Here is a 21,009-nt window from a genome sequence, read left to right as displayed (position 1 = left end):
GTGGCTGCCCCGGTGCTGAGTGTGGGTCTTCACCCTTGGGTTCCCCCCCCCCGGTGCCTTCAGCCCCACTGTAGGCAGAAGGTGTGGAAGCAAGGGGCAGAGCAGCACGGGGACATGCAGGGACTCTGCTGGTGGCCCCAGGTTCTGCAAAACTGTTTGGAAACAGCACAGGGGCTGTTTCAGCCCGTGATGTTTCTTAACATTCCCTGAATACAAGCGTGAACTGAGGCTTCTAGTGAAGAATCCTTCCCCCCCCCCCAGCCCAAGGGTGTAGAGCCTCCTTGGCTGATGTTTTGGGGTTTGGTTCTGCTCAGTGCTCCTGCCTCCTGCACTTGCTGGGAGGAGGGCTGGGTTACACCAGGAAATGCTGTTACCTGGTGAAAGCCAAGGGCAGGTCAGAGTGGGGATGTGGGTCACCAACCCTGGACCTGAACAGGGGACATGGTGGGGTTGGTGCTTCCCTGATCCCACATGGTGCCCAGCTGCACCCTGGTTCCTCCAACACCATCATCACTGGAGCTGGTGTTTCCCACTGCAAGATCCAGCCTGGAGGAGGTGCTGTGTGGTTCCCCTCCTTCGGGAGCAGTGGTTCACATCACACACACCCCATCCCTGGCTGTGCCTGGGCATTGATGTTGTCCCATCAATTGTCAGCCCGTCCCTCGCTGGGCTCAGATGTCATTTGAAGCTGTGCATCTCTTGGTGAGTTCGCAGGCTGAACTTCTGCCTTTCTTTGGAATTTCTGTTGCAGGAAGTGACACTAAAATCTGATGTCCCCAGGCAGGCTGTGGGTAGGTCACAGGCACAGGTGTCATCCAACTGGCAACTCCCAGCATGCGCTCAGCACCACGCAGCACCCAGCTCTCTCGAAGGTGGATGCTCCATCCCTGACACATCGCAACCGCGAGATGGTCACTGCTGACCTCACTGGGTGGTCACCACAGAGGGCAGGGTCAGGAGCTTGCAGCCATCCCTGTCCTCTCTGCCTCCTTCCCCCATCCTGTTGGGTTTCATGAAATCCCTGGGGATGGGCACAGCGCAGCAAGGATGCTGCTCCCTGGCAGCCCTCCCTCCACAGAAAGCACTCCTGCCACCTGACCATAAATACTAATTAATAGCCAAGCCCTGGTCTAGATCAAGGAGGAGACTCTGAATTTTCTTGGGAACTTCGATGTCTGAAAGGTATCTTAAATATTCTCTAGCACTCAGTCTATCAGTAGGTCAATTATATGGTGAGCAGTCATACAAAGTTAATTTCTAATTTAATACAATGTTAAAAGGTTGTCAGGTTAAAATCTAATCTATAAACAAGACATGAAACGTCTCTTTAAAACGAGTGTCATGAACTGGTCCTGGCTCAAACCACAGACTGCTGCTTCTTTTATAGAATGTAATTACTTCCCAGTGAGTATTTACAATATTATTATAAGGGGGTAATAAAAGGCCAGTGCCAGCCGTGCCCGCTGCCAGCTGGGCACTAATGCTGCTCCTACCCCAGCCCCTCTCCCTCCAGACCCTTCACTGGGAATGTGGGAAGTGCCAGCTCGTGATGTTCGGCTCCTGCTCTGGTAGAAGAAGAACTGGTCATGTTTTCACTTAAAAACACAGTGGGGTCGGGGGGATGGGGAACCCCCCAATGTTTTTGGAAGGAGCACAGTGTCTCTGCGTGAGGTGGGCTCATGACCTGGCACCACAGCCTTTCACGAGCCCCCACCCTGTGCTGAACCTGACAGTCCCGGGTGGAAACAGTGGGCAAGTGCCTGCGTTTTTGAACAACCTGGGGAAAGGACTTTGGCAAGGTCTGGCCATGGGCTGAAGGTTACAAGCCATGTTCAGACCAACAGCCTCATTCAAGCAGAAAACCAGAGGCAGCACCTGCAGCCCTGGGCAAAGAGCTGGCCCTGTGCCCTGCCTCCCCACCTCTCCCCCGCATCCCTCCACATGAGGGACGGGCAGGACACCAGCAGGGGGGACCGGTCACATCCTGCTGCCTCTCCTCCCATCCAAGGGGTGTCCACATTACAGACATCTCTTGAGGTACATTGGATTTTGCTCCTTTTGCTGTTGAAAGGGAAAAGTCCAGCTGTCATGTGGGAGAGATGCCATTGTCCCACCCGGGCAGCTGGCCGGACCACGAGACTCCTGTTCCTGGTAGTCCACAGTGTCTGGGGGAGCTGCCCTTGTGCGGCTCAACCAAAGAACACTGTGTGTCACCTCACCATAGGTCATGCAATTGGCTTCAAAATCGTGTGGGTTTATTTTCCAGGAGGAACCACATTGGCTCCAGAGGCTTGGATCTAATGTAGTCATATCTGAGCTCTCCTCTGCACCTGTGAAGCCCTCCAAGCTGAGGTTTTTCTAAAGAAGACCAATATTTTGCTGGGAACAGGTAACAGCTGGTGCTAAAGTGGAGGGAGGTGGTGGTGTTCTGGTCTGACCCAGCCACTGAAGCTGCAAGGGATGCGTGGGTTCAGCTGTGGCCTCTTTGCTGGGCAGGACTCCTGCCCTGCCCTGGGTTTTCTGGTAAATTCTGCTGCGTTTTGTAATTGAGAAAAGCTGCTGCTGAACATCTGCGCAGGCAGCGTCCGCTCCGAGCGGCTGCCGGGGCTGCGAGCCCTGGCGCTGCCGGTGCTTTGATGTGCGTGTGGTTCGCGGGCTTGGCCGGGGCCGCCCGCAGGTGCTGCCGGTGGGTGGTGCGGGGGGTCCCACGCCGCGAGGTGGGACGGCACCCGCCGCATCTGTGCAAACAGCAGCGCCCTCCTCCCCCCGAAACACCCCGTGCTCCTCGCCCGGCTGTCGGAGGAGGTGACCCCTCCTGCCTCCATCTGCAGAGGAAGGTGCCCGGAGGCGTCTGGGGAGGTTGGCTCGGGTGCTTCCTCCATCCCACCAGCACGGGAAGGGCAGAGGGCTGGTGGTGCCCGTGTGCCCCGTGTCACCGGTGTGAAGGAGAAGCAACTGGGCAGAGGGAGCAGAAGAGGCCTGGGCTTGGGGCTGGAGGCACCAGGCAGAGCTGCAGGGCCGGGGCTTTGCTCTGAAGGCAGAGAGTGTGGCCCGGGGAGCACAATCTGTGGCCTTAATCCCGCCGTGTCCTGCGCGCTCTCAAATCCCCTTCACTTCAATGAGCGCTTGTGGTGTCAGGCCTGCGCCGGGCGAGACGGCGCGCGGGGCTGGCGGGGAGGATTTGCTCAAGAGGCACTGTTTTTAAGGTGAGATTTGAAGGATGGAAGACAGATGGCAACTGGAGAGGACAAACGGATCAAGTGAAGGGCTTGTTTTCAGCGTGGAGGGGAAAACACAGGAGGGAATTACTGCTGGGTACAGAATGGGGGCTATTAATACCTGCAAGCGTCTTGCGCTTTGCACTTAGCCCGGCGAACCGGGACCCTCCCGAGGTGCCCAGGGTGGGGGCAAACACCAGCCCTTTTGCAATGCAGAAGTGTGGGGTTTTTTCTGCAGACATGAACTGATCCCAGCGCAGCTCTGAGTGTACTCAGACAAAGCTGGGAGAGGGGCTATTAGCCGGCCGGTGGCCCCGCCATTGTCCCCACTATCTTTTCTCTCCTTTCAGCCTCCCTCCCCGTGGCCCAGGTCTCAAAGACCGTGTGTCAAGAGATTAGTGACCTGCATGAAGGGCAATTGCTTGCTTTGTGGCGGCGCCGGGCCGTTATTTACTTGTTATTTGGTGCTGCCTCCGTTGAGGTATCCGTGGAAAACACGCCTGGAGAGCAATCTGCCAGCGCTGCAGAGCAAGGAGAGAAGGCACTTCAGGGCAGCAGGTTTTGCCGTGCCCATAGCCAGACCCCCAGAGTCCCTGTGGCAGTCCGTGCAAGATCCCTGCACCTACAGAGAGGAGAGGGAAAAGCTGGGCAGCAAGAAAATGAAAGGTAGAGCAGAGGTGCCTGGGCACCCTGTCGAGCATGATGCTGGAGCCAGGACCATGATGGGGCATTCCCCATGGCAGTTTGAATTTGCAGACTTGTTTTTAAAACTTTTAAGATGGAAGAGCCTGTCCTGTCAGCAGAGCCCTGCTCCACCTTTCTGTGTCTCTGGCAGAGAGCAGCTCAGAGCAGCACTGGCGTTGTGAGGAAATATGACTAAAACCAATGAGAGTTGGCCTTTCCGTGCAGCGCTGGGCATACATCATGTTTGTTCGTGATGAAATACCCATGGACAGGTGGACTAAGAAAGAACATTCCTGCCCACAATTTATTCTGGCTGTTTTTATCTTCTCAGCAGTGAAATGCACCCTCCTGTAAACAGAAGATGGAGATTTTCTGCAATTCTAAAAGTCAGACCTAGATCAAAACCACAAATTCATGTGATGTGGGAACAGTGGTGTCAGATCCTGCTTTAGATTTGATTTCCAGTGTGTTTCCAGCTCCTGTCCAAAGCAGACAGGCTGAGGTCTGAGCCCTGATCAGCTCGGGCTCCTGGCCCCAATAGGAGAGAAAGAGGTTTCTGGAGCCTCATGGCAAGCACCCTCCTGAGGGGACAGGTCTGGGTGACCCCCGTGGGGCAGGGGGCTGCCCTGCACCTTCTCCCTTTCAGAGTCAATCGGGGGATGTTGCACCCACCACGCACAGTTTAAAAAACAAAAGGAAGGTGGGAGAGAAAGCGGGGAGGAAACTGGAGCCAGCCCGGGACACCCCCTGCCCTCGAGGTCTCCTTTGAGGTTTTGTTGTTCGGGCACAATTGAGTAGTCACCTGAAGGGGGATTTTTGTGGGGTCTTCGCGGAGGTTGCGCCAGGTACGGAGACCCCTGTGATTTTTTTCCTTCCTCCCTCGCCCTGCCCGGACGTGCTCCCCTGCTCCTGGCCCCAGGACCACCGTTTTGCCCGTTTTCCTCCCGTTTTAAGGAGCCGGGGGTCGGGCCGGCCCCGTCCCAGCCTCTCCGGGCACGGTGCAGCTCAGCCTGCGGGGCGGTCCCAAATCCTCACTTTTATTCCCGCAGAGGAAGCGGGCGGGGGGCATAACCGCGTTGTTTTTATCAAATAACGGTGTTTGCAGAGCTCTTTTCTTGAAGACCTGAACCGGCCGCGAAGCGCAGCCCTGGCTCTCCCGCTCGCCCCTCTCGGGACCTGCCTCGTTCGGTGGGCGGAAAACGGGCCCCCGATTACCGACAAACACCGATACAGCCCGCGAGGCCGGGGGGCGTGGGCTGAAGGGCACCGGAAGGGCCCAGGCCAACCGTCGGGGTCCCGGCGTCGGGCGCCCCGACGGGGCGGGTGGCTCCGCGGTTCCACAGCCGAGCCGCGGTCACGCGTGGCGGCGGGCGGGGGGCGACATGAGGAGGGGTGCTCGCCCCCGGCCCCATCCCATGACGGCGATGAGGCGGCGGTAATGCCATTAGCCCGAGGATTACGCGCCCGCGCCGGGATGTGACACACTTTCTCAAATGGAAGTTTTTTTAAACAGAGGGATTTGCATGATCGCTTCCCCCCCACACACGCCACACCAGCTCCATCCCCGTCCCCGCCCGCCCCCCGCGGTGCCAGCTCGGGTTTCAGGCCGCGGTCCCCCCCGCGCTGGCACGGCCCCGGCCGGGGCTACCGTCTCCTTTTAAGGCAGCGGGACTCGGTGCGTGCGAGGCGCCGAGCCCCGACGTGGGGAACCGGGCAGCCCCCGGGGTGCGAGGCCGGGCGGAGCCGGTTGGGGGTGGGGGTCACTCCGCCTCCGAGCAGGGAGGGCCCTCCGTACTTAAACATAATCATATTAATTTAAAAAAAATCAATCAAGCAGCGGGGCTGAGCAGACTGCCCGTAACGAGGGCAGGGTGCGAGAGGGGCGCGGAGAATGCGCCCCCCCAGCGCGGGGCGCGTAGGGGCCGACCGGCCGGGCCGGGGTTACTCGCCGCCCGCCCTGACAAACAGGCTAGAAAATGTGTTTATAAATTGTTCAAACTCTGGATAAACTTCAGCGGCGTTTGTGTCTGCGTCTCCCCGCCTGTTGTTATTTTCCAGAAATCTGGATTACTGGAAATATTTTCTTTAAAGCTGGAGAGAAATCTAAACAGTCTGAGGGCAGGGGGAGCTCAAGGAGGTGGGGGGGGGGGGGAAGGGAGAGAGGGGCTGCCGCTCTGGCGGGGCTCCTCGGGTTTCCCCTCGCCGGGCCGCGCACGGAGGGGGAGCCCAACTCCGCGGGTGCGCAGCGGGAGGAAGGAGGTCGGCGGCGACGGGGCTGATGTCAGGTCGAGCATCTCTCTTGGTCGCTGTCGATAAAAGTGCATCGGGCTGACTCAGGTGCTCCGCACATCCCGAGCAGCTGCCGCCGCTCAGCACGGCCCCTCCCCGGCCCCCCCCCGAAGGGCACCGGCAGGAGGGGGTGTTTTCTCGGGATCGCCCATGGGTAAGGGGATTCCCACCCCGCCGAGGGCTGTGAGGGGCCATGCGGCGCCCCGGGGAAGGGAGGCGGAGGAGTGTCTATTCCGGCCGCGAGTGGGTGACAGCAAATGGGGGCAGTTTCATTACACGTGGGTTTATTTTCCTCTCCAGGTGGAGCGGGAGAAGCGGGGCAGGGGAAGCTGTCGGGGCTGCGGGGCCGTCCCCCGTCGCCCTCTCCCCGCCGCCCTCTCCCCGCCTGCCCCACGGCCCAGCTGCGGCGGGGTGATCGGGGGATACCACGGGGCTGGAGGGGGCTGCCGAGTGCCCAGGGCGCCCGGCACTCTACGGGCCTCTCCTGCGGGACGAAGGGCACCCTCGAGGGCCCGGAGCGGGACCGGGAGCTCCGGCACCTGCGGGTTCGCTCCGCACTGCGCCGCCGGATTTTTCTGATGTCTCCAGGTCTGTCTGTCCGGCTTCCCCCGGGTTAGCAGCGAGGATCGAAGCCCCGCGGCACCGGTCCTCCACAGCACGGCCCTTTCCCACCCCCTCGTGGGTTGCCCCCGGGTAGGTGCGAGCGGCCTCTCCTGCTCGGCCCCGCCGGGCCGCCCTCCCCAAGCAGCCGGGGGAGTCCCTCGCCGTGGCATCAGGGCTGGGAAGGGAGGGGCCCGACGACTCGCCCTCCGCACAGGAAAATCCCTTTCGCCCGGGGCCCGAGCGCCGAGTGCGCCCCGCGCAGCCCTGTCGGGGGGAAGCGCTCCCGGGGGCGCGGGGCCGCCGCAGCCCGGAGGAGCCAGGAGGAGGGGAAGGCGGAGGCCTGGCTGCTTGTGAGAATTGTTATTTTTCATCAATCACCCGCAATTTGTGTAAGTGCCCCGGACAGGACACCAGCCGTCCTGCTGGCTGGGGTCACGGAGACAACACAGCGATGGAGAAGAGCAAATTGCATTTGCTCACCAGCTCACAGATCCAAATTACGGCCCTCGCATGGCGCGGGGAAGAGAGCGAAAGGTCCATGTGACATGAGGGAAATATGAAGGACTTTGACAGGTCTTAAACGGCCTGGCGCCAAGGCCTAAGTCTACCGGCTAAAAATAGAAAAGGGATGATGAGTGGAGATGGGCAGAGATGAAAGGGGAAGAGGGAACGGGGCCGCTCTGCGGAGCGGGTGGGGCGCGGGGGACGGTTCCCCTGGCCTGGCCCGGGACGGATCCCCAGGACGCCCCAGTCGCGGCCGTCCGAGCCCGGGAACCGTTCTCCGGCCCAGTCCCGGGCCTGAAGGCGGCCCGGGTGGCTCCCGGGAGCCGGGCACGGTGGCTTCGAGCGCTGCAGCTCCCTGGGGAGGGCAGAGAAAACTTCCCAGGGAAAGGGACGGTGCGGGGACACCTCTCTTTCCCGGCCCCCGGGCCAAAGCTGGCTTTGTGTCGAGAGGGAAAACTTATGTCTCCGTATCCAGTGCCTGCTCGCGGACGGGGCAAAGCCGGGTTTTTCCGCCCGGCCGCGGGCATGAGCTGCCCGCCCCGTCCATGGGCGCAGGCTCCTGAGTCAGGTCCGCGCCCGTCGGGCAGTGGGTGCCTGACTCTCCGTTAGCCCCCCACCCCTGGCAGTCCCATCAGCGGGCGTCATTACAGAGGGTCGGGGAGACGAGGCTGCTCTGGGTCTTTTTTATTCTGCAGGCGAAATGCGACTTTACAGCGGTGCGAGGGAGTGCGGCCGGGGGTCCCAGGCCAGAGGACAGGCCACATTTCCTCGCGGGGACCCGGCTTCCTCCAGGCCCCGCGTTTCCCCCACGGAGAGGTGTGTGCGGGAGAGCAGCCCCTGATGTAAGGCTATGTCGCCTCGGGGCAATGAGAGGCTCCGGGTTTGCTTTGTGAGGGGGAATTAAAAACAAATAAATAAAATAAAAGCAAGGCCCGGTTATGCCAAAGCTGCCGTCAGCAGTTTTCCGCGGCGGCGAGGAAGCAAAGTCCAAATCGGGTCTAAATTTCAATCCTCGGTCCCATGCAATGGTCAGCGGAACACCCACCTCCCCCCCGCACCACCGCCGGCCTCGCAGCGGCAGCCCCGGGGGGACGCGCCGTGCCCGCCCCGTCGGGCGCCGTGGCTCGGCCGGGCAGCGCAGGCAGAGATGAACCTGCCGCGGGACACGGGCAGGTTGCGAACGCCCCCGAGAAGTGCCCGGGGTTTGGGTTTGAGCTCTGCCTGGCGCCGGGCGGCAGCGAGCGGAGATCGCTATCGGCAGGATGAACCAGGGGGGGAATAAGGAGGAAAAGTAGGGGTAAGGAGGGGGCACCACGGAGTCTCCTCGTCCCACCCTGCACGAGAAGCAGCGAAATGTTGCGCATCCGCGGAGCGACAGGGCTGGGAGGGGGGGCAGGCCGGGGGATAGAGGAAGGGGCTGGTCTCCGCCCCCCCCGCGTTCCGCCTGGCCGCAGCGCAGGCGGCGGGGGCAGGAGCCTTGGAAGGATGGCAGGGCGCTTTTTGAAGATTTGGGGGTAAATATGAAGTGACAAGAGACGGGTCTTTATTGTGAGGGCTCAGCCGCCTGGCGCCAGGGCCCTCTTCAGCCACTGCGGCCCTCAGTTAATCAGCGCAGATCTCCAAACCGACCTCTCCGCGGGGACACCCACCGCGCCCGCAGCCCCCCCGGGCCCCGGCGCGGCGGGACTGGCCCTAATCCCTCTGCAAACAGCCCCGCCGTGTGTGTCCCCCCCCTTCCTCCGCCTTATCTGCCTCCCCCTGCCCGGGTAAACAGCCCCTCCGGCCGGCCACAGCCGCGCCGGTCCCCGGCCAGGCACCCCACATGCCCTGACGGCGGGGGCTGCGCCGGGGCGGCTGCCGGGACCCCCCCACATCCCCCTACACCATCGGGGAGGCTGTCGGCAGCTCGGGGGGCGACGGCAGGGAGCGACTCACCCGGCCTTGGAGGTCACCACTCGGGGCCTCGCCGCCGCCCTCAGCTCTCGACCGGGCCGTGCTCCCGGCGGCCGCCCCGTCGGCGCTGCGCGGGTATTTGCGCGGCTGTGCGCGGCTGAGTGGCGGGCGGGGCGCGCCCCACCTCGATCCACTTTCCAGGATCTGTCGTAAAGGCGGCAGCCGCCGCGCTCCCCCGGCCGCTCCCCCCTTCCCGGCCCGTCGCCCCCGCACAAACCGGCGGGGGCCCTTTTGCCACCGCCCCCCCCCGCCCCCGGGGCTCCGCGCCCGCCGCTCCCCGCTCCGCCGCGCTGGCTCCGCGCTGTCCCCGCACAGGCAGCGGCCGCTCCCCGGCCGCGGCGCAGCGAGGGCTGACCCGGTATGCGGAAAGGAGCCGGGGGTGGGATTTCGAGCACTTTTCTCTGTCATTGGTTAATATTTTATTCTGTTGACATGTTTTCTTACTGCCGATGCTTCCGACACCTTCTTCTTTTTTTTTTTTTTTCCCTTTTCTTTTTTTTTTTTTTTTTTTTCCTTCTTCCCTTCCTCCCTCCCTCCTCGCCCCCCCCCCCTTCTCCGCGCCCCGGAGCTTGGCCGGAGCTGTCAAAACCACGCCTATGCAGATCCACAATTGGTCTGAAACGCGTAAAATCAGCAATCAAGGGGGCTTGGCTCATTAGCGGGCGGATCAGAGCAGGAAGGACATGTGAGATAGTCACAGTTTTACAGAGATCAGGACAAGATCTAACCGTTTCCACTCCGGCTCCTTTAGCCATGAGCAGCCCTGGCCCCAGCGCCGTCCGCGGAGCGCGCAGCCGGGCCGGCCCCGCCGGGGCGCAGCCAGGGCCCGCGGGGGTGTGAGGACCAGCGCGGCCGCCCCTGCCCCGCGCCGCTCCGCGCAGCCCCGCGCCGGCTTTTGTTTCTATTTTAGTGTTGGGAAGGACTTTACCGGGAGGGTTTGCTCCCTCGCTCGCTCTCCCTCGCTGCAACAACAACAACAAAAAATAAGGACCTACTGTCTCCCCTCCGCAGACCGGGAGTTCCAGGAGCCGGGAACTGCCTCTCTTTTTTATTATTATTATTGTTTCTTCTTCTTTTAAATTTTTTTTCCAGCTTTAGTTTCGCTGTTTTTCGGCGCTTTTTTTGTGTGTGGTTTTTTTTGGTGTGTGTGTGTTTTGTTGATTTTCCTTCCTCTTCCAGAGACTCGAGCGAGTTCGCTGGGCAGAAGAGAGGGAGGGAAAAAAAAAACCAACAAAATCACATCAACAACTGAAATCGCACACACGTCTTTTTGTCAAGGGAATCCCTCTTTTTCTCCTGGATTTGTGGATGCACCGATGAGAGATCCAGCCTTCCCAGGGACTGCCATGGCTTACCACCCCTTCCACGCACCCCGGCCGGCCGACTTCCCCATGTCCGCTTTCCTCGCAGCCGCCCAGCCTTCCTTTTTCCCCGCTCTGGCTCTGCCTCCGGCGGCTCTGGCAAAGCCCATGCCGGACCCTGGGCTGGCCGGGGCTGCCGAGGCCGGGCTCCACGTCTCGGCCCTGGGACACCACCACCAAGCCGCCCATCTGCGCTCCCTCAAGAGCCTGGAGCCAGAGGAGGAGGTCGAAGACGACCCCAAAGTAACGTTGGAAGCCAAAGAGCTTTGGGACCAGTTTCACAAACTGGGAACCGAGATGGTGATCACTAAATCCGGGAGGTAAGATCTGGACCCCGCGCAGCCCCCCGGAACCCCGCGGAGCCCGCCCCGCACCTGCGCGTCCGCGCAGCGCCCTCGCCCCTCCGGCTCATCCCGCTTCTCCCCGTGCTGGCCAAATCCGCCGCGAAGAATTAACGCGAGGATTTTCGATCCCTGGAGTTTTTCGGAGGTGTTTAACCTTGCTCCGAGCTTCCTCCGCATCTCCCCCTTTTCCCTTCCCGCCCCCTCCCCCACCCCCAATTATTACTTTTCCGAACGCGATACCAAATTAAGTTTGTGCGCGCTAATTGAGCGCCCGTAATCCCCCTCTGCATTTGTTCACGCCGCTTCTCGCAGCTTCCTTCCCTCCTGCCAAACTTTCCCCGCGGCCGGGGTCGTCCTCGGCCCTGCCCGTGTCCCCAGCCCCGGGGGAGGGCAGCAGGGGGCTGCCCGGGTGCTGGGCGAGGGGCTCGTCGTAGGGCAGAGAAACGAGGTGAAATCCGGGATGCTTTATCGCTCCTTATTTCCCGGAATGGGATTTTTTTTTTTAGTTGGCTGGGTTTGTGTTTTGGTCTGTTTTTTTTCCCGTGCTTTCTGCCCCCGACGGGTGCAGCAGAGGTGGGTGAGAAGCAACGGGAGGTGATAAAGGCTGGAAATCTTCAGCGAAACTAAACTAAGAGATGGTGGTTTCTGGGCCGGACCGCGAAGGGCGGCTCGGCCGGGCCGCGGCCGTCGGGGGTCGGCTGCGGGCTGGCGGGCGCAGCCCTGTACCGCTCTGGGTCTCTCCGCAGGAGGATGTTCCCCCCGTTCAAGGTGCGGGTGAGCGGCCTGGACAAGAAGGCCAAGTACATTTTGCTGATGGATATAGTGGCGGCTGACGATTGCCGATACAAGTTCCACAACTCTCGCTGGATGGTCGCCGGCAAGGCCGACCCGGAGATGCCCAAGCGCATGTACATCCACCCCGACAGCCCGGCCACGGGGGAGCAGTGGATGGCCAAACCTGTTGCCTTTCACAAGCTCAAGCTTACCAACAACATCTCGGACAAACACGGCTTTGTAAGTGCGGCTGCGGGGCAGAGCGGAGCCCCCCGAGCAGGGACCCCCGGGGAAGGAGTGGGGTTTGCCCGGTGCCGGGGCTGCCCGGCCCTGCTTTGCCTGGGGGTGGCTTTCACGGCTTCTCCCCCCGTCAGCAGCACACCCAGAGCCGGGCTGGACTGCGGGGCGTTACCGGGCCCTGCAGTGGCCTGGCTCTCCCGCAGCCTCCCCGGCCTCTGCTCCTGCCCGGCACCGAGGGGCAGGTCCCGCCGTCGTGGGGCCGCCCCCCACGGGGGAAATGAGAGTACTGGCTTGCGGACAGCCTAAGGGTCCCCTTGGCTCCCGCATCCCCGGCCTCTGAGGCCTTTCCTGAACGCCTTTCCCAGGCCCTCGGGGTTCTGCGAGGAGCGGGATTTTGGAGAGGGAGGTGGGTGGATGTGAGGGGCTGAGGCCAGCGAGGACAGCCCTGACAGGGCGGCGGGGCTGCGGCCGGGCAGGTGCGGGCCGGGCAGGGGGTAATGGTGCTGGGAACGGTGGCACCTGTGCTGGGTTTCCTCGGCCGGGAGCAGGGCTGGGAGCCTTTGGCAGGCTCGGCTTCACACCGGCTGCTTCTGAAAGACTCCAAAACGCCCCTATTTATTTCCTTATTGGTCGTATTTTGCATCCTCTCCCTGCGGTAAAAAAAAAAAAACAAAACAAAAAAAAAAAACAAAAACCACCCACAACAACAACAACAACAACAAAATTCGAAAACAAAATAAAAACCAGCTAAACCAAAACTAAAGCAAAAAACCTCAACAACCCAAAAAGAAAGACAAAAATAGAGAGAGGAGGAAAGAAGGAAACGGAAGCTTGTTGGCAAATTGCAGAGATCCACAGGGTCAAGACGCGAGTGGAGCGTGATCCTGGGTGAATGCGAGGGGTGGGGGGGGGAATCACAGCCCTCAAGCTGGTCATCTCTAACCTCTGGACAGGCTTTTAGGGCGATAAGGGGAAAGTTCATCCTCCGACGTTGGTGATAAGGTAAATAGTGAGAACCCGAGGCCGGTGGAGCCGCGGGGCAGCCCCGCTCCGGGCGGCGGGACCCGGAGCTCAGGTGGGAAAGAGCTGAGCAGCTCCCCGGGAAGTTTTCTCTCTTTCCATATTTTGTTTTCTTTTTAAGGCAGGAAACAGCGTCTTTGTTAAATAATACATTGCAGGGTTATTTATAGACAGCAAGGTAAATCGATAGAGAGGGAGTCTAAAAAATAGCGCGCTTTTTTTTTTAATATACTGAGGGAAAAACCTAGTTTGATTCAGCGTTTTGAACGGTTCGCCTCCTTCCATTAAAGATTTCTGGTATCTGTCGTTGTCCAAAATCCGGGTTGTGTTAAATCTGGGAGATGAGGGTTTAGCCAGTGTCCATCTGGCCAGAGACGCGTGATTTTTTTTATTATTTTTTTTAAAGGAATGCAGATTTGCACGCCTGAATGAGACTTTTTGCACCATTTTAATGATAAAACCCGTTTAGATGATATTAATATAATAGCGATCCGACAGTTCATCAGCAGGTGATTATTGCTGGGGTAAAAAAAGAGGGATATATATATATATATCTCCTTCTAAAACGAAATGAAGTGATAATTATTTAGCCATTTGGCCGACGTTATTTGACAAGGATTACTCAAGGTTTCGCTGTTCCCCATACCAATTCCGGGCTGTGAATACTGTATTTCAGCCCGACCACAGCAGGCTGGGGAATTATTTAATCGCTATCGGGCAGGAAAATGTTGCCGGTGAGGGGATAGGGGGGGGGTCGGAGCGGCCCCCGGGGGCGCGGCTTGGGATGGTTCAGCCGCTTCCGAAAATCCTCAGCCAAATCGCTGTAGATTCGGATTTAAAATAATAATAATAAATTTTTAAAAAATAATAATAATGATAATAATATAAGCCGGAGAAAGAAAAAGAAAAAAAAAAAAGCAAAGAAGAAAAAATCCCCAAACACGCGAGGGCAGAGAATGGCTTTGAGTGTTGGCGAGGCTTTCAGACACCTGGTTGAAAAAAAAAAAAAAAAAAATGTCCTTTCTGCAGCGTCGCTCTGAGACATAAATTTAACATGGCTCATGGTGAAACGCTCCTTTCACGTCGCGCTGGCTGGAGCTGGCACCGGTTTCTGCCGCCACCGGCACCAACCGAGAGGCTTTTTAACGTTATTTTTTTTTCTGTGGTGGTGAGGTGGAGTAGTTTTGTTTTTCTATTTTTTTTTAAGGACGGAAATATGAAAAGTGGCGAGAAACGTGTCGAAAACTCTCCTGGCGTTGGCAGGGTTGTAATAAAACTAGGAGATCCCTTTTCTTGCTGCTTTATTGCCGTGTTTAACACCCGCAAAGATGCTGCTGTGCCTGCCTTCTCCTGGCCTCCTTATTTGGGGGCAGATCGTGCAGCGGCATAAACAACAAAAAAATAAATCTCCCTCTGGCATCCGCCGGCATTCCTTCCTCACGGTGAATTTCTATTTTTTGGGGGTTGTTTTCGGGAGAAAATGGATTATTATTTTTGTTTAGGGAGGTAGCTAGGCGCGCGGGTAAGGTGGATGGTGGGGCTGACTGCAGCCACGGGCTGCCCTCTCTCGCCCCCCCAGACCATCCTGAACTCCATGCACAAGTACCAGCCCAGGTTCCACATAGTCCGGGCCAACGACATCCTCAAGCTGCCCTACAGCACCTTCCGTACCTACGTGTTCCCCGAGACCGATTTCATCGCCGTCACTGCCTACCAGAACGACAAGGTACGGGCGGGCAGCCCCTCTTGTCTCCCTGCCCTCCCCTCCTGCCTGCTCCCTTCCTGCTTATTCCTTGTCCCCCTACTCTCAACCCTGTCCCATCCCTTACCCCTTAGCAGGGTGTATTTGTGCGTGTGTGTGAAGCCATTTTTAGGGCCAAAACGCAGCACCAGAAGAAAGGTGAATCCCCAAACCCTCAGAGCAGGAGGCACCTTTTGTACTGCTATTATTATTACTATTACTATTGCTGTTATTTGTATTTCTATTATTACTATTAATAACGTCCTCCTGGATGTAGTTGCAGCTTTTCTGGGCCGTGGGACTTTCTGCTGCAGGCCCAGGGTGCAGAGAGCAGCACCATGGCCTGGGCAGCCTCATGGAGAAGGTGCCCTGCGCCAAAAAAATAGAGTCAGATAAGCTAATTTTAGTTGCTTTCGTGATTTAGCAAGTGTCACTCTCTGAGCAGAGGAGCCTGGAGAGCCCGGTGGGGAGTGGAGAGCCTCTGCTGGCCCCCTCCAAGGGTTGTGTGTGTGTGTTTTAAGCCAAAAGCTGACCCCCACCTCCACCCCTGGCTGCTCATGCTAATTGACAGCTCTGTCTGAGGGTCCTGGTGGGCTTGTTTCCCTCGTAAAGTTTATGGCGAAGAGTCACAATCGATTAAAGAGCACTTTGTCTGCCCGGCCGCCGCAAGCTCCACGGGGCAGCCGCCGGCCGGTGGGTCCCGTCGGGCCAGGGGCTGCTGCGGGCCGGGGCGACTGGGAGGGGGTTTGGCGGGGCAGGGCAGCCCAGTCTTTTTCTAGGGTTCCTCTCGGGGCCGTGTTTCAGATCCATGCATTATTGAGCGCCCTAATGTCGCCTTCCCCAGAAGCCCGTGGCGGGCAGGGATAAGAATAGCTTTTAACCAGCGCCGCGCGGCTCAGTCGCCATCTTCCCTCCGGGGGGCCGTGAAAAATAACTTCCTATCATTAAGCCTCTATTAATTATTCAAGGCTAAACCTCAGCATCATTTTTAATAAACCATGCGGTGTGTTAAAGCGGGGACGCGAGCTTGCGCAGCGCACCCCGGGCTCCCCGACGGCGGCGGGAAAGGGTGCGGGGGGGCGGGAAGGGCTTCACGCCGCCTCCTTTTCTCCATCTTCCCCCCACTCCGCAGATCACCCAGCTGAAAATCGATAACAACCCCTTCGCCAAGGGCTTTCGGGACACGGGCAATGGCCGGAGGGAAAAGAGGTAAGTGGTGCTTGTATGTGTCCCCTCGCCTCGCGCAGGGGGGCCCGGGCGCTGCCCGACGCTGCTTCTCGCCCCGTAGGAAGCAGCTCTCGCTGCCGTCTCTGCGGATGTATGAGGAGCCCTGCAAGCCCGACCGAGACGGCGGAGAGTCGGACGCCTCCTCCTGCGAGCCCTCCGCCGTGCGCGACGCCCTCCACTCCCCAGTGGGACCCCTCCCCAGCCCCCTGCGCCTGAAGGGCACCGGCAGAGGTAAATGGACAATCCCCCGGCTCGGTACCCGCTCTCCCCTCCAGCTTCCTGCATCCCGGTGTGGGAGGTGATGGGAGCTGGAGGGAAGCGCAGTTCTTAAATTTCCCCAAACTCTGGGTTTCTGCTCCCTCTTGGGTGCAGGTTGCAGACCATTAGGGGGGAAAAAATAAACAGGTGAGAATGGGAACGGAGAGTTCGAAGGACAAGAGCAGAGTAAAGGCGAATGGCATTCACGGGTTACGATGTTTTCCTGTTTATAATTTAGGGTAAACACGAAAAAATGGCAAAGCAGCCTGTGCCTTGCTCCTTGCTGGTGCCTTTCATGACTAGCTCAGACTCTCCTGGAAAAAAAAAAAGAGGGGTTGGGGGAGAAAAAAAAGAAAAAGAAGAAAAGGAATTATTTGAAAGGGGAAAAACATGTTGTAACTCCAGGGCTTCAAGCTAGTAAATGAAAATAAACCAGCAGTTCCCACGTTGCAGTTTTTAGATGCTGGGTTTTGTCTTGCCGCACTATCAATCTGCTACTCTTCAAACTTTCCACCAGCCGATTCCCTGCAAAACTTCATCAAAACTGCAACCCCCCCCTGCCCCGAGCTGGTGGGAGGGTTTATTACACCCCTCTCCTCTTTCAAAGGCTTCTCCGAATATTCGCCCCAGCCTGCAGAGCTTCACCTAACCCGCACCAAAATGTTGTTTTCGTTTAGCGGGAGCCGGTCGGGCAGGGGCTCTTGCTCCCCTCACCATCCCCTCTCCTCTCATCTCCCTTCTTACTCCAGGAGCTCGATGGGCTGTTGTGTGTTGCTTTTTTTTTTTAATTAAAGCCCCTTTTCGGAAAGGCGGCACCGTAGTTCTTGCCTTAAAACTGCCCCTTTAACCTGCCTCAACCTGCACATTTGGAATAAATCCACGGCGCGCTGTTGATCAGCTCCATGTAATTAAATCTACAGAGGACCATTTCCTCCAGCACTGTCCACCCGCCCTCATCATCCCCCACTTTGCAGCCCCCTTTGAGTTTGCAGCTAACGAGAGCGATGCTGTAATAGATGTTGGTCCTCCATCAAACATGTTTTTCCTGTTTGGCAGAGCAGCAGGACTGCTGCTGTTAATCCCCTTTCCCCAGAGTGACCGCGCGGCACGAGGGCCCGTTCCTGCCCCCAACATGAGTTTGTCCCGTTAATAACGGCTGGGATTTTGCCGCCACAATCCCCCGACACCAGGGCGACCTGCTCCTTGTCTCCCCTGGGTGTTTCTGCTCTGACCCTCTGACCTCCATCCCTTTGCAGAGGAGAAGCCGGGGCCTGACAGCGACGCTGAGGTGGAGAAGGCGCCCGAGGAGCGGCCGGTGGCAGCGGCCAGTCCCGGTGGGGAGGACGCGACCTCCCGCGGCAGCCCTTGGTGCCCAGAGGAGCGGAGCAAGGAGAGACGCAGCCCGGAGAAGGTCAAGGATGGTGCATCCCCCCGGGAAGGTCCCGGCGAGGGTTTGTTTGGCGCACGGGGCCTGGAGAAGGACAAAGTGGAAGGACGGAGGAAAGAGCCGGACCCAGGGAAGAAGGACGCGGAGGGCAGCGCGCTGGGCAAGGAGGCTTTTGCCCCGCTGATGGTGCACACGGACAGCCCCCCGCACCTGAGCGCCGGGCACCTGCAGAGCCTGGCACTCTCTGGCCTCCATGGGCAGCAGTTCTTCAGCCCCTTGGGTGCTGGGCAGCCCCTCTTCATCCACCCGGGACAGTTCGCCATGGCCCCCGGCGCCTTCTCTGCCATGGGCATGGGACACTTGCTGGCCTCAGTGACCGGTGGGGGCAGCTTGGAGAACGGAGCCCTCTCATCTGCCCCGGGCACAGCAGGGACGGCCACCCCCTTCCCTTTCCACCTCTCCCAGCACATGCTGGCCTCTCAGGTAAGCCCCTGTGCCCACCTTGTATCCCTGTCCCCATCCCCAGTGTTCAGCCAGGCCCTGGGCCCCCCTCTCCATGTCCTTCCCCAGAGGTCCCTGAATGAGCAGAGTGCTTCAGGGGCATGAGTCAAGCCTAGCTGGCACCACCCCCAGTGTGGGGACACACCAGGTGGCCCCAGCACAGGTCAGGAGCTGTTGGTGCCCCCAGCATTCCCTGTGCCCCCTGCAGTCCTTGGGAACAAGGAACCCCTGGTGTGACACAGGCAGGAAGTGGGGGACATTTTGAAGGTTGGCCTCAGGGCTGATTTGAGGAGGAATCGTGATTTTTTCATTTATTTTTGCAGCTAACATGGTTCCCCCTTAGGCAGGAGGAAAGTCAAGAGCTGTGGCCCTGCCTGGCCTAGCTGTCCCCTCCAGCAGCCCCCCATCCTCCGGCCAGCCCCAAAGTGACTCCCATATTGCCTGTCTTTGTGTCGCCTTTGCCAGCCCCTACCATGAAGTGCATAAAGACGCCTTTGAACTCCCCTAATTTATTGATCCTGCTTAATGATGTGTTTTAATGTGGTTAAAGGTCTGTGATGCTGCACAGACAGGGACATGCCGTGTGCTGGGTGGCACAGGGGCAACGACAAGGCAGGTCCTGGAGAGGGGTTTGTGCCCAGCAGCACCAGCCCAGGCTGGTGCAGGGCAGATGGGATTTCCCAGCTTTACCCTACCTCCCTCAACCCTTCCCACAGGGATATCTCGGTGCTGTGGTTTCAGGATGACAACCAGAGTGCCCCAGCTTTCCCTTGGCTTTCTCTGGGGAACGTGGCTCGGGGTCAGGCAGGAAGCGGGGGGGTTGGTGCAGACGAGCATCAGCACGGCTCTCACTGCTCCTTCTCTCTCTCTCTCCGCAGGGAATCCCAATGCCCACCTTCGGCGGACTCTTCCCCTACCCCTACACCTACATGGCAGCTGCCGCGGCAGCCGCCTCGGCCATGCCGGCCACCAGCGCCACCGCCACGGGGCCGCTCTCCCGCAACCCCTTCCTGGGCAGCAGCCGGCCCCGCCTGCGTTTCAGCCCCTACCAGCTCCCGGTCACCATCCCACCCAGCACCAACCTGCTGACCACCGGTCTGCCCGCCAGCATCAACCCCGGCTCCGAGGGCTCCAAGGCCGGCAGCAGCCGGGAATCCAGCCCCCTCCCCGAGCTGCCCCTCCACAAGGGGGGCAGCCAGCGCCCCGCTGCCTCCCCCAAAGGCTCCCTGAAGGAGTCCCTCAACGAACTGCAAAACATCCAGAGACTGGTGAGCGGGCTGGAGAGCCAGCGGGAGCTGTCACCCGGCAGGGAGTCCCCCAAGTGACCAAGGGGGGGCAGGTAGCAAGCCCTCCCGGTGGGGTGGAGAAGCACTGGTATTTTGTACAGCACAGGATAAATATTTATTGTGGAGCGAGGAGTGGGGGCAGATGGCGAACAGAGGGGCTGGTGCAGAGAGATGGAGCCCCCTGGTCAAGTGGACCCATCATCCCAGAGCTGGGAGCAAGAGGTGGGAGCGCAGGGCTCACCCTCCTCTCCCCCAACTGTGGGGCTGGGAGTGGCTCTCTCCCACTCCAATGTGGCTGCAGAGCCCCCCCAGCCCCTCTACTCCCCCTCTCTGGGCACTGGGCAGCTCTGGGTGGGGGCAACAAGCCGGCATGGAGGCACCCTATGGACAGGGTGTCCCCTACCCCAGCCTCAGCCCCGGGTAGGTGACTGGGGCTAAAAACCTCATCTGGGCAAGGGGGGGGGGGAAGAAAAAAATAAACAACAGCAACAAAAAAGAAATAAGAAACAAAACATGGGAAATGAACCACCTCAGCAGCCACCACTGCGCAGAGCTGGTACAGTGGGGGGAGCCCTGCAGGTACCCGGGCAGATATTTATGAAATAAATCGTAATTTGTGTAAATAAGCTATAAGGATCCCAGAATATGCAAATTGGTATTAATTTATTCAGAGTTGTACATTGGTGTGTACATAATATTTAGAGTTTAACTCATCGCATTTAAGTTTTTTTTGTTTTGTTTTTGGTTGGTTTTTTTTTTCATTTTACATGAACATATATATTGTAAATGAAAACTATTTAGCTCTTTGTGATTGAAGGAGATATTGGTTTCTTTAACTGTGTTTTAAAATATTGTTTATCCCGCCTGTTCTCTAGGACAATCTTGTGCCACCGGTAAAACAATGTTTGGAGTCATTGAAACTAGGAGTTCGATTCTCTAATGGACTTTGTGAGGAAAAAAAAAACCCAACTCAAACACAAATCCAAATTGTAACTAAAATATCGCTACAGTGCGGGGTATAGAGAATGCAGGAATAAACCTCAGGTTTTTATTTTTCACTCCAGAGCAAAAAGAAAAAAGAAAAAAAAAGTATAATAAATTTAAATATCACAGGACTGTGCTCTATATTTGTTTGAAAATAAAGATACATGATTTGCAACGTGCTGGTTACTCGGGTATCTGTCTGTTCAGTTTTGATGAATTCTCACATCTTTCAATAAAAAAACTACTCGGAGAAACCCTGCCGGCTTCCGCCTGTTTCATTCCCGCGGCCGCACCGCCCCGTCCATGCCACCGCTCTTCCGCAGGCGCGGGGACCCAGGCCCACGCGGGGACTCGGTTTCCCGAGGGGGCGGGAGCGGCCGCGCATCCCCTGCGGATTTCCCGCTCCAGCGAGGGCTGCCGTGCCGCGCGTTTAATGAGGAGAAATTAAAATCCCCCGAGGCGCGCAGCCCCCCGCCCCGGCGGAGCGCTCCAGGGGCGGAGACCCTCCGCCGGCTCTGCCCGTCGTGGGGAGGGGGCGTTCTGCCTTCGGAACATTTGCCCTTCGCACAGGCTGCCCCGCCGCGAGGTATGGGGGGTGGAAGCACCTCCGCAGGTGCGCAGAGTGGGGCGAGGAG

At 58.7% G+C, this 21,009-nt stretch overlaps 1 protein-coding gene across 1 annotated transcript; it reads left to right on the top strand.

Annotated features, from left to right (window-relative positions):
• The first annotated feature begins 10,338 nt into the window (after window positions 1-10,338).
• On the top strand, window positions 10,339-20,628 carry TBX2 (T-box transcription factor 2). The gene is made up of 7 exons (XM_051636006.1): window positions 10,339-10,932; window positions 11,703-11,970; window positions 14,570-14,716; window positions 15,864-15,940; window positions 16,020-16,189; window positions 17,473-18,086; window positions 18,983-20,628. Exons 1-7 carry the CDS (start codon window positions 10,568-10,570, stop codon window positions 19,427-19,429), a joined length of 2,088 nt encoding a protein of 695 aa, XP_051491966.1. The 5' UTR covers window positions 10,339-10,567; the 3' UTR covers window positions 19,430-20,628.
• Window positions 20,629-21,009: the final 381 nt, after the last annotated feature.

This window comes from Apus apus, chromosome 18, assembly GCF_020740795.1.
Source record: "Apus apus isolate bApuApu2 chromosome 18, bApuApu2.pri.cur, whole genome shotgun sequence".
NCBI classification, from domain to species: domain Eukaryota; kingdom Metazoa; phylum Chordata; class Aves; order Apodiformes; family Apodidae; genus Apus; species Apus apus.
Note: the sequence above shows the minus strand (reverse complement) of the source record. Positions and strands in the feature narration are given on the sequence as shown.